Source organism: Equus caballus, chromosome 1 (assembly GCF_041296265.1).
Source record: "Equus caballus isolate H_3958 breed thoroughbred chromosome 1, TB-T2T, whole genome shotgun sequence".
NCBI lineage: Eukaryota > Metazoa > Chordata > Mammalia > Perissodactyla > Equidae > Equus > Equus caballus.
This window is the reverse complement of record NC_091684.1, coordinates 4457501-4475000: the sequence shown is the minus strand read 5'-3', so window position 1 is coordinate 4475000 and position 17500 is coordinate 4457501. Positions and strand designations below refer to the sequence as shown.

General features: G+C 46.5%; 1 protein-coding gene across 19 annotated transcripts in view; it reads right to left on the bottom strand.

Moving 5' to 3' along the window:
- Nucleotides 1-17500, bottom strand: part of EBF3 (EBF transcription factor 3) — a 120274-nt gene that overhangs the window by 35766 nt on the left and 67008 nt on the right. For 12 of the 19 annotated variants that reach the window (XM_023636915.2, XM_023636931.2, XM_023636938.2 and 9 more), the window contains exons 7-8: nt 5496-5577; nt 1663-1807 (exon numbers count right to left, since the gene is read on the bottom strand). In XM_023636915.2, coding sequence (XP_023492683.1) covers nt 1663-1807; nt 5496-5577 — 227 coding nt within the window. The remainder of the gene's footprint in view (nt 1-1662; nt 1808-5495; nt 5578-17500) is intronic. The other 7 variants (XM_023636928.2, XM_023636947.2, XM_070250164.1 and 4 more) reach the window with 1 other exon arrangement.

Genomic DNA, 17500 nt, shown 5'->3' with positions numbered 1-17500 from the left:
CAAGGTATTCCAGTCTTTTGCAAGAGAGTGACTTGGTTTAAATGTGGATAAAATATTGAGAAACAAACATAAAAAAAATCTTAAGCAACACTGCTTCTGCAAATAGCTTTTGATTAGCTGGGTTTTATCTCCAAGGCACCCACACTAGTGGCCTTTATTTTTCTAAATGCTGTATTTTCTGCTTACAGTCAAATGCTTTTTCATGCTACTTATAAAAATAAATACTTGTACTTTGCTCAGATCATAATAGCTCATTAGAGGAGGCTGGTTTTGGACCCAGACTACAACCTAACACCAGAGGGCTGAGGGGACCTCCTTGAACCTATCGCGTTGCGAGCTCTGGCTCCCCGGGGAAGCAAGGGACTGAGGACGGGGATTCAACCTTCTTAATTGTGAACCTCATTAGTGATGGTTGCTAAGCAAAACACACACCTACCTTCAGTGCATAGGAAGGAGATAAACAGTACGTCACAGATTCTAATGACTCTGGCACCCAGGGCGACCTTTAATTATTATATTTTTGTTCTCTTATACCTTAGTCATTAATGTAGAAAAACAAATTAGTTTATTTTTGTGGACCACAGCAGATTCATAAATTGTCTTCTAGTTTTTATGTCTGAATCATATTTCATTCTGATAATCCGCACATGCTTCATTCATTTTCCTGAGTATGCGTCTGTCTGCCTCATGTGTGGCTCCTGAATTCGAGACCTCAGTATAGAGGATTTGTCTTAAAACCATTTAGTTTTATAGGCTTTTACTCTAAAGAATTGAATCATGCTGTTTTGTTTGCAATTCACTTAAAAAAAAAAACCCTCACATTGTTTTCCCAATCATTCACATTGGTCAGAATCTCATGATTATTAAGAAATGTTTGATGGAGGAGGTGGATCTTATTTTAAAGGGGATGCGATAAATCGTGGGCACCTGTGCACAAGCATGCAGCAGGGTGTGAACGAGGGGCTCAGTTAGGACCTCTGTGTCTGAGTTTTTCTGAATTCTGACTCCGTGTACAAGAACACTTTGCCCTGCCTATCACTCTTACCAAAATTCTTCTCTTTTAACAAGCAAAACAAGAAATCCCTCACTTGCAAGCATTTGGTAAAAAACATTTTATGCTGTTTTTTTCTCCTCCCTCAACCCACCTCCGCACGTGAACACACATACATACACACACACACACACACACACACACACACGCACTCTCTCTCTCTATCTCTCCATCCAGGAGCAGGAAATGGTCCTAGAAGTCCATTCTGAGCTGACTGGACCAGGATGTTACCACCCACTGCAACGTGTACAAAGTATCTGGATGATCTTCTGGATGGGGGCTTATAACAAGCCAAAATAAAACCAAGTAAATTAAAATTGCAAGAAAAGCTCTAAGCAAAAGAAAGCTTAGAAACAAACGAATAAAGTGAAAGCCATGGCAGTGAGGTGAGGGGGAAAGCTGAGCCCCTCAGTACAGGGAGAGGCGGGAGCAGCAGACGACTCTGTCCTGGTCCACTCTGGGGAGCACTCGCGCCCTGCCATGGCATGGGAGGGAGGGCTGACCAACAAGGGGGGACCTGGTGAGAGTAACTCGACATGAAGCAACATAAAGAATGGTGCAAAGAAAAAGAAGCATCGCAAATAAAAAAAAGACATGTAACATGTGCCTACCATTTTCCAGATAAGAAGGGGCCGTACCTTCTGACGGGTCTAGGCGGCGGGCCCGCCGCCCATGTTTGGAATTGTTGTGCACAAACATGTTGTCAGACACGGCCAGCACGTGGCCGTCCACGTTGACTGTTGTCGACACAACAACCTGCGAAGACGAAGTGGATTTGAAACTGGAGTTGGCAAAGGAAGGCACAGTCCCCCATTAGCTACAAGCAAAGCCATCTTAAATACTGCAGAGCGAAAGGCACCCGCACGTGTTCCTGGAAATTCTCCCTTGACTGACGCGCATTCACAGCTTTTTTGGCTAACGGGGGTGGGTGGGTTGTTTTGTTTTGTTTTGACTTAAGATTGCTGCTCTTCGAAACCTGCTACGCTAATTACAGTTTAATCTCCCATTATGCTAACAAGTGAATTCAATTCAGAGAAATATTCTTCTAGCCATTAGCTTCAGAAACACCCCTCTAGCCACTCATTTTAAAGCTGCTGTTTTGATTGATCTGTTCACATATTGATTAGATAGTTTATCTAATTAAAATTAGTTCACTTGAGACTGTCCTGCCTTGAAGAGTTGTGAGGATTCACAGGTGCCCAAAAAAAGGCTTCATAAATCAGACGCGCTGCTTCAACCCACACGGTCCCATCAGAGGATCCCCGGGTCAATTTGACAACTGCATCTGAGGTCTGGTAATGAACTTTTTTGCATCTGAAAAGACCTAGCTGAATATGAATAGTGAAAGTGTTTTCAATCCAGGGAAAGTATCCTTTCTCAAGCTCATTGTGAAGGCTGGCGAGGACCCTGGTACGCCAACGGAACGTCCTTTCTGTGGGAGGGAAAGGCTCCCATCTCAGGTCCAGGCTCAGAGCGCGGCCCAGGAAGAGATGGTGGAGGGGTCTCTGTAAACTCTCAGATCTTCATGGTAGAAGTAGAAAAGGAACTCACGCACGCAAGGACAGCCTTGCTGACCCCAGACACCTTCCCAGTGAGCTTGTGACAGCATCCCAGAAATGACACCTCTTAAGGGACTCAGGAAGCAGGAAATTACAACCCAGCCTTGAGATTGTTCTTTAACCGAGGTGAGTCCAACTGGAGCATTATTTCCAAAATAGCTGGAGAACAACGATTTGAGCCCAGGTTCAGTCTGGGTCTCTCAGCAGGACTCCTGAGGCTGGAGCCTGGATTTGGGGAGCAGAGAGTGTTTGGGCAGTGGTGAGGGCCAGCACCACCCAGAAGACCAGAACCCCCCAGGGAAACGTGCAAGGAGCAGGTGAGTGGGGACCGGAAGGGTTCCCAGTCCACGTTGGCCCTCCCTGCTCAGTCCACATATGTCACAACATGCCATGTAAAATGACTATTACAAGCCAAAGCTATGATGGGCCTTAGTTCATAATAGTGTATTGGTTCCTGCAACGTAGCAAATGCCCCACGTCAATGTAGGATGTTAATAATAGGGGAAACTGTGTGTGTCTGTGTGGTGGGCGTGCCCACGGGGTGTATGGGAAGTCTCTGAAATTTTTCTGTAAACCTAAAACTGCTCTGAAAAAAAAAGTCTATTAGTTTAAAAAATGTTTTTAAAAAGATGAATAGAAGTGATTAAAAATAAATAAAGAGTATTTTTCAGGGTTCAAAAAAGGCCACAGCTACACACTTACATATAAAACATGTGTGAGTAACTGATTTTTTTATTAAAAATCTCAGGCCCCACAAGAAGACAGTGAAGCAGGGCCAGTACCCACTGCACCCCATAAAGCTCCCTCGTCGGGGGCACCTTCCTTGACAACTCTCTCCCCTGTGGGCATTGCCAAGAGTGCTGGAGTATCAGGCCCTTCTGAGCCTTGAAATACCGTTAAGTGCCACCACCAGCGTCTGCAGGTCCAGCCTCAGGTGCCTCAGCATCCTCTCTGTTGACTGCTGCCTACGGGGCGGTCATCTGCATTGCCCTGGCTGGGCTGGCTCTGACACGACTTTGGCGCCACTAGTGGGCCTGGCAGCCTCTGCCCAGAGGATGCAGGGCTGCTCCTGTCACCCAGGTGCCCTCCTAGTGGTCCATCTGCCAGGCCCCGCCCCAGGCCCCAACACATCACCTGAGTACGATGCCAAGACACGTAACTAACACTGAGACACAGTCTTGAGCCTTTTAAAGTTCCTAGCCCATGATATGTTAAAGCAGTAAGAAAAGGTAAAAATAAAATAAAGGACACTGTCTTTGCTCTTTCATCTACATATAGGTCAGTCACCAAGGGAAAAGAGTGTAGTTCAGCAAAGAGAAAGCAGACAAGCTGTGTTTTGTTTCTCAGCCCAGGCCAACCCTGCAGTGCACCTACAGAAAGGTGCTGAGACTGTGAAACCGGTCGGAAATACTGTGTAAGCCCCGACCTGCCGTTAAGTCCAGTTAAACCTTCTGAGAGGCAGGGAGATTAGCTAAAGAGACTGGAGGAAGTCTTTCTAGTAACTGCGGTCTCCACTTGTGACTGATGCTGCATTTGGCCACCGGTAGACAATGTGTGACCTCTGCTCTGTTAGATGGATCAATAGCACCTGTGAAGCCTTGCACAAGAAAAATGGGAACAGGCCCAGCTGTTTGCAAGAGACACTGTCCCCAGCTTCAGAGTGGGAGTTGGGCAAGCCCAAAGACCCTTCTCTGATTGGCTGGTTGGCTGGAAAAACAGATGTCACCTGTTTCGCTAAAAGACTAAAGGTTTTCTAAAACAAAAGGTTTTCTAAAAAACACCTTGAGCGATTTGATGGTCAACTCATCTAAATCTCAAATAAGAATCATTTGGTAACTCATCCAATCTAGCAAACATTTCCATGAGCAGCCAAATCCCTCTCTGGTTGGTAGGGACCAGCAGCAGTTTTGTGTCCCAACCCAGCATATTTTTACAATTAACATCAGCGAAATAATCCATCATGTGTGCAGAGTACCCTTCGCCCTGAGGTAGCCTCCTAACCGTTCACAAACAAAGTCAAGAAAACTATGAACTTGGCCATCACTCATCCCTGAGCCATCCAGCTCGCCACCTCTCTCGTTGAGATGAAATCCTTGGAGGCAGACCAGAGAACGCGTCAGCCCACATCCAGGAACACAGTCTAGAAACTAGGCATGGAATTAAGGAGGCAGGAACACGTCAAAACCCAGGGGAAGGGAGCTGAGCTAGGAAAGCGTTCCAGAATCTGTTGAGGCCTGCAACAGAGAGGTGCAGCTCCCTTCACGTGGAGGGCCCAAGGTCTCGGGTACACCCAACTGGTTGCATTATGGCTCTTGGCCATGAGAAATCAATCAATTCCTAAAAGAACATTTCAGCATGGACTCCATGTTCTCATCAAGCGACCACAAACAGCCATGTACAACTGAGGAAACAGGCTAAATTAGATACTACCGTTAAGAAGACTCTATTTGAAAAAATTCTAAAACAGTCATTTTGAAATACACCTACGAGACTTACCATGGTTGACTGTAAGAGGGAACCCAACTTAACCTACAGCTCTGATAACCGTGATTTCCAGATATCTAGCAGCCCGACACAAAAGTCCAGGGCAGCATGCCCGCCCTAAGAGACACATCTTGTAATCGGGGCAAAAGCTTAGGTCATGTATTCAGAGCCAATTCAGTTCATCGTGGGTCATAACTGGACTCAATGAATCTGGTGAGCTGAAGATGCCAGATCATCTGTAAAGCATTTGAGTTAAATGTATTATCAAATGAACCAATTCTGGTTTGATCCCAAGCCCTTGGAGAACTAAGATTGTTTCCTGAACAACTGCAATATCAAAGAATTCAAATTTCATATTAAAAGCCAGGACCGTGGTCCTTGTGTCTTTGAGAAACGTGTACCTGGAATCTCCGCATATCTCGAGGGTTGCCTGCATTCTTCAAACAGTTCTGATTGCACTTGAGGAAAAACTTTAGAAAGAATCTATAAAAATACAAAAAATGGATATCTGTTAGGGTTATCAGACAAAAGACACAAACTTTTTGAAAGACACTCTTGCATGGGGAGTAACGGAGACCATCCCACAACTGCCTGGAGCTGCCCTGTAGGGGCAATATTGAGAGAAGACCCTGGAAGACACGGAGCAGGTGCCTCTGGGCCTGACGGCCAGCATGGAACGTCTCCACATGTGAAAGTAGTGACTTACATTTGTCTGGACATCATAGGCTTTACAAAAACAACCGTGACTTGGATTGGCCATTTCCTGCCTGGATCTTTGCACGACTGACCATTAACGACTGGCTAATTGTCCACCCTGGATGGGGCTGCCAGCTTCAGCAAATAAAAATACAGCATGCCTAGTTAAATTAGAGTTTTGGATAAATAACAAATAACTTTTTTAGGATAGATACGTCCCAAAACATATCTATCCTAAAAAATTGTTGTTTATCTGAAATTCAAATTTAACTTGACATGCTGAATTTTATCTGGCAACCCTAACCCCAGAGGACATCTCTGCCTAGGTAAACACACTTTTAAGACCTATTTTACAAGTTACAATGGGAACAACTCTTAAGCAAAGAAAGGATGGGGGGGCGGGTGTTGTTTTAAGGGCTACAATGACTTCTGTGACTTGTGTCTTTATGGGAATAATCAACAATCCTTGATATGACAATGAAACTGTTACTGAGGCAGAGAATAGGAAAGAAGCGGGTGCTATCCTGGGCTGGAGAGGCGAGGCCAGGCACGAGAGCTGTTTCTATTTCCCACCCACCCTGCCCTTGCGTTTTGAAGCACGAAGTTTGAGGGGTCCTGACAGTGTGTTGAGATGCTGTGACAAAAACATCATCATGTTGTCCTCCCCATTCCTGTATGCTCACTGACAAATGTGGGAGCTCTGGCTGGCAGCATGAATGTACGGACACTGGGAGCCCGGCTGTAACACTGACCATGGAGAAACAGGGGGTCCTGTCCCTGTATCACCTCTGCCCCTCTTGAGAAGGCCACATCCATCGTGAGCCAAACGAAGGTGCGGTCTCTATGCTGACACATCTGCCCTCTTCCGGTGTCTAAGCATCCTGTCCAGCAAAGCTATAAACAAAAATCTTCTTTACTTTCTTTCCAATGTTGTCTGTCCTACTCGATCATTATTAATTTTTTATGAAGTTTCACATGATGTCTTTGAACTCAACCTTGTGGTCAAGGTTCCTTGTTGACAATTCTCATATCAGAAAATAAAAAGACTCAGTAGTCTAAGATTCACTCCTCTAATGGCATTCCCAACGCACCCTGGATGACTTTTTACCATGGCACAAGAAGATCCGATTGATGGGAAAAAGAATGGTGGCCACTTAATTAAATTTTCTTACATACCGCGTAGCCTCCCTATTTTAGGCCAGAATTTACATCTTTTATTAACTCACCTCACCTATACACTTAGCTCACAGGGCCTCCTAACACCATCTGCCATCAGCATACAGTAAGTCACTTGATATTCCACCCACCAATTTTTCCTAACAACCACTGTGCAATTAAACTCCACGCGCTCTGCAGCGAGGTAAATTAGGCACACCTGCGGCCACACTGCATTTGAACTGCATCAGAAAGGGCCTAACAAGGTGAGGGCGTCACAAAGTTATCGTCCTGTCAGGCAATTAGGTTTCACTTCGGGGACAGCCACACGGTGCAATTATGCCGCACATTACCACCCGGCTAATCTTCTGAGCAGGCGCCGGCCCGAGAAGCTGCTCTTCTATATGAAGCCGTCTACGGGAGGTTTTTTTTTTTGTGATAGGAAAGATTTTTTCCCCGCCTCCAGAGGAGGTTTTTAAAAATCCCTTTATGTCCTTTTAGCCAGTTTACCCTTCTACCTTCAAGAGAGCGGAGCGGTTTTTCAAGGTGGTCTAAAGAGCCCTGGCCACGCACTGTCTTGAGGAGGGTGAGCTGGGCTGAGTAGTCTTGGGCCTCAACGAGCATCAAGGGCAGAAATTAGCAGAACAAAGTTGGGTGCTGGGACCCAGAAACATCCCGAGCATTCTCAGGGGTCCACTGGAGCAGGTAAACACACGCGCGCCCACACACACATACACACACACACTTATTTGGGATGTGGCAGTGGTAGTTTCTGCTTCTATTTCAAGTGCTCACAAGCAGGGTAAGTCCTTGGGAAAGATGTATAGTGTAGGGCCCCAGAGAGCAGGGTCCTTTTCAGGCAGTCAGGTCCCAATCACACACAGTAAGGCATGACATCTGTAGAGACAGACCAAGAAAGCGTCAATGGGGAGAAAGAGGAGCCTTGTGATTACCTTTTATCCTCGTTTTGGTTACACTGACAGACTCAAGGATTCGATTAAGCCTTCAGACGGCGGATGGCACCGCACGGCCAGCGCGTGACCGCTGACACTGTACATGTTAGGTACGAAGCCATCGTGAGCTTCCACCCACCCAGAGCTCAGTGAGATGCGCCGGGACCACATTTGGGGGACGGTGCGAAAATTGAATGCCCGACATGTGAAGTCAAATGCTAATTCTCATCCTTTACTCAATTACCCTTTAATTGGCTTTTTCCTACGAAATATCTGACAACCACTTTACATATCTCACTTCCAGAGCCCGGTACACAAAGGACTTAATACTCTTGTTATGAAACGAAAAATCTTTCCTATGTCAGAAAATCTTTGGCTTTAACACCAATAAACTCTTTATTACTGCTAAACATGGATTTGCTGCGCAATGGCGAAGAGGCAGTAAACATTCTAACCTGTCATTAGTACATTATGCTTAATTGTGTACAGTGTGCTTCCCGGTGCATCTGTTGGCCTATCATCAAAATGACCATTATGTACACTAATTCCCTGACCCTGTCTTTATTTCCCTAAAGAGTCATCATCTTTCACAGTAGGTACCAGAGTAAATCAAGCTTGAAATATGGGCTTTATTTACTTGTTTCTCCCAGGCAGGAGGGGAAAGCAGCAGTTTAGGGCAGACTGCTACACATCAGGCGAAACTCCCCAGTAATATTCTGCTCGGAAACAGCGTACGAAATCCTGGAAAGTTCTCGGTAGCGATTAAAAGGGGAAAGGCGTGATCTCATTACTTTGGAAATCAGGTTTCCTCTTGGAGCGCGAGCAGGGATTATGAGCAAACGCCAGCTGGGCGATCTCATTCGCTCCTAGGAGAGCTGGCTCCAGCAGGCTTCCTCCTCTAAGTCAGGAGCACCCGTGAGGACGGACCCCGGGGCCCTCCGCCTGGGAGGGCAGGGAGGGAGAGCCGCCGGACCAGCAACTGATAGCTTGAGTCTGAGCTAGGAATTCCAAGGCCCGCCCTCATTTCTGCAGAGACTGCTCTTCCATCGCTCTAAAGAGAGTGGGGGCCACTGCTCTCCCTGCTGAAGAAAGTTAAAAGTTTGGACTTGGTTACATCTGTATCAGGATCCTCTCAAACCAGGCCAGCGCTAACAGAAGCACTAAGCGGCGGCTAAAATAAACAACGGGATCAACCGTTTTAACTGGAGCCCAATCTAGGTATCACTCGGTACGGGGCGAGCCCCCACCGCAGTAACTAATTTCAAAGTCTGCTCCATTTCTGTGTGTTTAAGCTATGAATTAGTTCATTTATATTTACTTTTATGAAGCTGATTAACCAGAGCTTCTCTATCTGATGAAAATCATTTTAATTGTAGTGTTAGGCTCCTGTGTAATATCCATTACATTATGAACTGTTTAAATTCTACATGGGTATTGTGTAAATTGGCCCTTTGTGAGCGAGCAGGCAATTAGGACCAGACAGCTCTCCTTTAAGCGGCTACAGAACTTTGTGGTGTTGTTCAGGACAATCAGAAACAAAGGAGGCTGTTTAATTGTAATTTAATGGAATATCAAGGAGTCCGTGGCATTAGACGCTGGCAACAGAGAGCAGGAGAGAAAAATTAACTGCAATTATGTTTGATTAAAGCTATCCTTCTCAATAATCAGCGGTCCTGACAGGCCATGGGGCTCTAGTGGGTTCCAGGATGGCAAAAGGTGTTGAGCAATATTAAGGCCAATAAAGGAGATATTAGCATAGCTAATTACAGCCCTGCAAAACCTGTAAAGGGGGCCTCTGTGTATTGTAACGTGTGAAATAATTGGCCAAGGCCGTTATCAATTACATAAGGAATGAATTTGGTTTGTCAGAGAAAAGCAGATGAGATGCACTCCCTCTGACACCATTCCTTTCCCTCACGTTTCCAGCAGCTAAGAACTTGCCCACTTTTATCAAAAGCTGCAACTTACCAGTGACCAAATCTGATGAAATTATCTTGCCAGCAAGTGTTAGGTAATTAATACCACCCAGCCCCACCGCCTTCCCTGCCACTGCTGTTTCTCACCGAACTGAAGCCACTAATCATGTCATAATGATTTCTTTCCCTCTGGTCAAAGGAGAAATAGAGTGTCTCCTTAGAGGTGCAGTGGGCTTGGCGTGCGCACCCTGGTGATTGAGGAGAAAGGAAACTTCCTGCAGCTTTAAGACCTGCCTTTTGCATGTGGATTTCACTTGTTTGAAATTACCTGTTCTCAGCATCTCAGGAACCCTATGTGCTTTTTAAAAAAATTTTTAATTGTCAAGTTTCAGACAGTTCCAGAGCTTGGTCTTGCCAGCGCTTGAGAACGTGAGTGACAGCGTGCTGCAAGATGCCAACCTGATGGGCCGCGTGAAGACAGGATCGGCGATTCCTAGGTGCACCCCCGCAGCCCCACTCCGAGGAAAGGGCTGTGGCTTCCAAAGGGCCCCTCCCACGCCTGATTTCCGGTCTCAGCCTTAGCAGGCACAACCTTCTCTTCTGGCCCTCAATTATGGCTAATATGAGAAATCCGAGTCAAGAATGAAAAATATTGGAATCTTTTATGGGGGGGGCTCACTTTTCCGTTTTAAGGCAAAGCTCTTAATAAGCAGCAAACGAATATGGCAACAGACAGGCCTCCATGTCATCAATCAAAAGACCCAAAGCGTCCGAGTGTAAATCATGGCACTGACAGCTTCTGGAGGTTACCGGGGACTGCAGACCCCACTCCAGATCGAACCCCCACGTTTTTAGTTCCTGAATCCAGAACGCAAAGCCAGGAGACTATTTTAATATGTAATCACCTTAACTAGAAAAAGTGAGTCCAGAAAACCAACCAGAAAATGCAGTTGCAAAAGTCACCACCCATTGGCGGCGGCCAGGGGCTGGCGGGAGGGGGATGGAAAGAAACTGCTTAATGGGTCTCCTTTTGGGGCCACGGAAACGTTTGGAACTAGACACTGGTGGCGGCTGCACAACCTTGTGAATGCACTAAACGCCGCTGAATTGTTCACTTTAAAATTGTCAATTTCGAGTTACGTCCATCTCACTTAATTCACCATCACCAAAAAAAGTCCCCGCCCCAAAGAAGAGAGGAGCACGTGACGAGGAGTCGGGGACCCTCCTGGGGTGTCGGTGGCTGCGGCTGTCACTGTGCTCTTGGAAGGAAATAGTTAAAGAGTCAAATTAAAAGATAGAGCCTTTAAGAGACTTTTGCCTGACTGATAAGAAAGTGACCGGTGGAGTGCTTCCTCGAAGTCCCTGCTAATTACTGGGAAGTCCCTGAAAGCAGTGGCCGCAGCTGTGGTGTGTGCGCGGCCGGCCATCAGTCGCTGGAGTATTGATTACTGAGCAATTCTAGCCGATCGGGTTCTGGTGCTCGGAGACAATGTGCTTCCTTCACAGAACCTGTAATGAGCAGTTCCTATACAAGACGACATTCTGCTGACATCAGATCTGTGCACTGAGATAGTACACAGGTCAATACGTATCGGATTTCCAAAATGTGAGGGTCTTAATGTCAGGCCTCTCTTTTTCTCCCTACTCCTGCCATTAGCTATTACTGGGCTCACGTTCTTTAATGCCATACGGGAGGAAAAATCTGCTCCATTAGTCTGATTTATTCTTCAAATATGCCATGACAAATTGCTTTAACACCAGACTTATTAAATTCTTGTACATTTCAAGTTATGGGTCTCATATACTTGTAGTGCCTACATGACGTCATAATGAAGGGGGCAGAGGGTGACAGTATTGAATTTTACAGCTGTGCCCAGATGTCCTTTGTGAGGGGCCTCCCTCCCCGGGCGAGAAGTCTGGGGCCGCCCGGCTCCCCGCCGTGGGTTCCCAGTCTCCGTGTGCGCCGTCCCTCGGCACGCATGATATCCTGCATGTAAATGTAGATGTATAAGGATTTGAAAATATCCACGGCTTGACTCGCAGTTCAACAATTACTGGCCTTTGTCTGGAGGTTCCCGCTCTACTGTAGCAGAGCCTGTCTCTAGTGGACCAGAGCTATTTCACTTCCTCCGCTGTAGTAACCACACCGCATTAACAATATTTGTACTACAATCGCCAAGGGACCCACTTCCCAGATTCTATCACTTCTTTATCTCCTGACAAATACCTCACTATCGAACATTATTAGGTTTAGAAAATTAACCCTTCCTGGTCTAGAGCCACACTAGGGCCCATCGTCCCTCCAAAGAGCCTTATCGCTAAATTCTGCTATAATGGTTTTTCTTTTCATCACAATTTCAGCAGCGGCTGTCAAGAGGCACTTAAAGATACCATGATCTTGTACTTTTGCAATGATTCTCATTAAAATGATGCCAAAGAGATCTGATGGGATTTAATAGCTTTGCTGGCCAGTTCAATACCCACCTCCATAACAGATCCTGCGCCAAGCCCTCCTTTTGGAGAAATTTGTATGACTTGCATTAAACTTTTCCGGGTGGTTTTAATGTGTTCAGATAAGTAAAACCCAGGTAGACGCTCTAAAAGCAAACGCATCCCAGAGTTCTACGCTTTGTCAGTTACCCTACCCGGCTTGCTGTCAGGATCCTAGTTAGTGTTTTCTGTAACTGTTCCTGATATTTCATGATAGTTTTGATAAGGTTATCTCTTTAAAAGAAGTCAACTGCACAACACAAAGAAATGTGAAGTGCACTATATTTACACTAGGGTTCTTGTTTCAAGGGCCTATCTTTCTTTTTTCCTCCTTTACCTATTTCTCTATTTCTAATGGGCGATGCAGCATTGACATTATTTCCCCAGCAGATCATTCGCCCTGTCAATCAGTCTGTATTTTGTCTTTCGCTGCGGGCTCATTAAAACAGCTTCCTCACTCCCTCTGGACACTGCTCTATTTGCCAGCTCTGATCACGGAGCTCCTTATTTAAGAAAAATGCCAGCATCACTTGGCTCACATCAGATGCACCCCCTGACTTGTTGCCAGCTCCAGGGGAGACTTCTACATAGACTTTGTGCGCAGAGATTAAGTGCCTACGCTTATCCCAACTTAGGGTTTCAAACCTCTCCCACCATACGTGTGTGTGTTTTTAGGGATCTGAAGATAAGGGGAACGCTCTCCCTGCCATTCTGATTTCTGCTGGCTACAGAGATCATGCTCAAAACAAATATAAGGTTTTTTGTTGTTCGTTTGTTTTTGGTTTTTTTCCCAATCTCCAAACGGGAACGATCTCGTTCACCCTTTCCTACTCAGATGCGAATTTTCCCCCACCCATGCCAGCTTGCTTAATTAAGAACTATCATCTTTGTGGGTTGAATTATTAATAAAAAACCACATTTTAAATCAAGCCTGTGCATGCATGTAGGACATCAGTGTCGAACCTGCCTATGCCGGCCTCTCCAGCCTTTTAGGTCCTGATTAAAAACTTATTAAAACATTATAAATGATTAATGGGAGCACAGCTCTGAGTGGCAATTATTAGTTTTAATGCAGGTAATGCAGCTTAATGAGGGGGCACATGTGTGCAAAGCTTTAACTTCATTACTCCTGCGTGTCAACAAATACAAGAGAAATGTGTGTCCAGGTCATCCATTACTTGAAACAGCACCAAGCCGTCCCTGCTCACCTCCCTTTGTTGATGAGCCAGGAGCCATAAATTAATCCCTTTCTGTGGCTCAGGGAAGGACCAAGGTGTTAAAATCACAGTAAACCTTGCTCGGCTCCCCACGCCACCGTCCAGCACTGTGTGTGAATATTCCACAGATTATCTTTCCTGGAGCCCTTCGGCACATGGGAATTTTTCACTGGAATTGTTGCAGGTTGTCATTGTCTCCGCTCAGAAACGAAAGCTCCCGACATCCAGAGCCGATTGGGTTTCTTTCCTTTCTAGTTTTGAAAGGTCTGTGGAGGAGTTTGGCTCCATCCTTCCAGAGCCTAATTTGTGTTAACACCGTTCCCCTAAATATTCAGACGTGATTCCAACGCCCTTCCTTCTAAGTGCTCATCTCCTGGAGTGCGAGAGAGTGTGTCTGAGAGAGAGAGAGTGCACACTGGTGTCCCCCTGGTGAGGAAGGAGTTTTCAGGCTGGAATGCAGAAACACAAGGAAATACCAGTCAGCGCCTGGCTGCAAAGCTGAGATGGCAGGGTGAGCCCAGGGCTGGGAAGATGCTGCATGGTCAACAGATGCATTTAGGATGCTGGGAGTGGGGAGCCCCGAGTGCTTCCTCCACCCACAAAGACGCCCATACAGGTCGCCAGCCCCACCTGGGACCCTCAGCCCCGGGCCTGTGCACAGCCCACCGCTGGGGAGCGGGCGTCTCAGCTCCACCCCGCACGTCACCTTTTATTTTCTGTTTTTGTGACAAGCAGCTAGATCCAGGCTGATCTCCACTATCTGTTTGAAGAGTATTCAGGACTATTTGCATCATTTTATCGCTAATGTATAATATATGGCTCTAAAGTGAGCCCAAGCACTGTCTTGTTACCGAGCATAAAAAAGTAAGAGCAATAAAGATACATTAGTCCTCTCAAGCACAGCGGCTATAATGCAAGCCAGAAAGGTTGCTGCTTAGAGTTAAGAGGCAACCTTTCTGCCTGACTAAGACAATGGAAGAGTAAAGAAAATGTCAAATCAAGAAAAGCTGGATTTAGAGATGAGGCAGCCCAGAATGACGTGGGTGCCATATTTTGTGAAACTATAATGCTGTTGGCAGCAAAGATCCGTGTTTCTGATTCATCTAGGGCCGCATGGCAAAGCTTTGTCAGTCTGTGCAAGGTATAAATAATTCAGGGTGAGAGATGGCAATTACAGGGCCCTGCACAACCAAAATGAATATTTTATGAGGACTAAAACTGCTCTGGAATGAATCATACACATGGAGTCGCACACACATGGCGAGTGGGCGCACACATCGCAGCCCCAAGAAGACAGGCGCACAGCTCTCATCTCCTCTCGGAGTCCGGACCAGAGACCTGGCGAACAGGAACTGGCAAACACAGAGCAGGCTCCCCTCCCTCACTCTGGACAGGTGCTCAGTCCCTAACATGTCCGGCAGGGAAGAAGGGAGGGCACACCACCGGCCGCCACCGTAGAAACTCTTGGCTGATACACCCCACAAGTTTGGTTTTACACGAATAGTTCCAAATGAGCATGTGGCTTGCCGATTGCTTCAACTGTTCAAACTGCTGATAGGTGTAAGGTGGGAACCTTCTATGTGGGAGAAGATGATCTGAATTCTGGTGCAAGGGAAAGAACAATACGTGGACTCAGTGAAACCTAGTGGGCACCAAAGGAAGGAGGGGCCATGTGAGCCTCGGCAAGTGTTACACTCACACCCCATAACGTGAGTTTTCGTTTTCCTTCCAAACAGAGGCACATCCTGCAGCTCTTCCTCCATCTTCTGGACCTGAATCTTATAGGGTCCGGGTCAACCCACTGGAGGGCCAAGACTGGGGCTTTTTACGTCCTCGTGTCCAAACTCGCACGGAGAAGTTGCTTCCCTCACCACTAATGGGGGTAGGATGATGCCAAAAGGGTCTTTAAAAGCTGAAAGGATGGTTTCATCTGTTACGTTTCCTCCAAAAATGCTCCTGGTGAATTGCTAGAACAAATAACAACATTGTTCTCGAGGCCATGGAGGCCAGTCCCACCGGTGAATGGCCATTGTGTTTGTCCAGCTACTGATACCTGGGCTTTTGTGGAGGAAAGAAGGCCGGGGGCCGTGACATCAACACAGCACAAGCGTCCCTCTGTGCAGACACCCAGAGCGGGTCCTCGCCGTGGTGGGAACCAAACACCAGATCTCTCCGAGAAGGTTTTCTTTAAATCCAACTCCAATGCATTGTTTATGAAAACAAGGCTATTAGGTATATTAATAATTTGATAAATAGGGATTTGCCCTTAATTATTCATGAAGAACATTTGGCAACAGTAAAATTATATTCGCAGAACAGGTTTATAAACCAGCTAATTATAAATTAAGTATGCAAGAGAAAATTGCTAACCTTGAAATTAAAATATTTTATGATTCTGCAATTACAAAAAAAAAGGTAGAGAATTATCAAAACCCCAGTGTGAGCACAGAGTACAGCAGGACTCTACAGATGGCACAGTGCAGGCCGGGGGAGTGGGAGCACAGATAGTGGACCAGGAACGGCGCCCCCACCCCACTGCAGCCCTAACAGCAGAGGTGGCTGGACAGGGCCACTCTGCTTATTCTGCTCAAGCACAACTTTCCAAGGGGATAATCGTACAGAACCAGCATCCATCCGGACAAGGCAGGTGAGCATCCTCAGAAAGCACCTGTGTACTCTCTGCAAAGGACATGGTGTGTCACCACTCTGCTTACTGTCAAGCCCTGGCACATGGACAGTCCAGCGTGTAACCATTGCCATGTCCAGGGCCCACAAGGAAGCCCCTGGACACCCCTCTGCTCCCCACTTCAGTGACCTCCCGCTGGAGCAGGGTCCACACTAAGCTTGGGGTCCAGAGGGACTAAGACAAGACTGGTGCCAGTGCCAGAGAGGAGCGCAGTGCCACTCATCCCCACTAGAGGGCTTCTCACGGCGGCTTCAACAGGGAGCAGGCAGATGTCCTTGTGCCATCAGGACGCAGCTCCCCGCCTGCACACTAACTTGGGACAGACCCCTCCTCTGACCTGGGTCATCCCATCTTACTCTCTGGCTCCTGTGCCAGCGGACTTCCTTGTCAGGGGGTCTGTCCACACCCACCCACCCATCCCCTCAACAGCCCCCTGGGAGCTAAATGGCCAGCAATGCAACCCCACTGAGTTTCACAAACATTTTCCTTTACTCACGAGAAAATAAGACATGCGCAAATCTTTCACTCACTTTTTAATGACTAGATATCCTCTCCCATAATTTGGGCAGATGTTAAAAGAATTAAGAAGAGTGATCAGGATGAATTAATTGAAGAAGATCCTATTTAAAAAAAAGAAAAGTAGGCCATATTCCTTAACTTCTTCTCCCATGGCTATGTCACATGTGCCAAAAATGCAAACTGTGGCACTCAGCCCTCTGCCACTCTATTTCACCATGCGACAACTCATGACTCCACACACTCTCTCTTCACTCTCCTGAAATCAAAGAGAAAATGAGCAAAATCCATTTAAGTGCTTTTTTTTCTTTTTAGTTATGAAGAGTCTTGACTTCCCCAAGAGTAAAAAGCCCCATTAATTGCTCATATAACAGAGACAACAGCACAGGGCACACCTTCCTGCCCAAGCGGCCACCTTAACACTCGGAGGCACAGCTGCAGGTCAGACAGCCAACCAATCAGGAGGTCTCTGGGAACTCAGATAATGAAAATTTTTTCATGTATAAAATCCTTAATCAAAATGCTGGTGGCGTCATCTTGTGCAGACACTGCAACTTAAAATTAAAACACGACAGAACCTTTAACAAAATGAACATCCCTTGGCTGTACAGGACAAGTGCTCCCGAACTGTGACCTGGAGGGTGGCGGCTCCAGGCTCTGTGCACAGAGCTGACCCCACCTTGTTCCAATGACACAGAGATCCAAGAAAAACAACTGTTGCTGCCCCAGGATCCCCGAAGCCCAGAGGGACTCCAAACTTTGAAGACAAATGAGCAG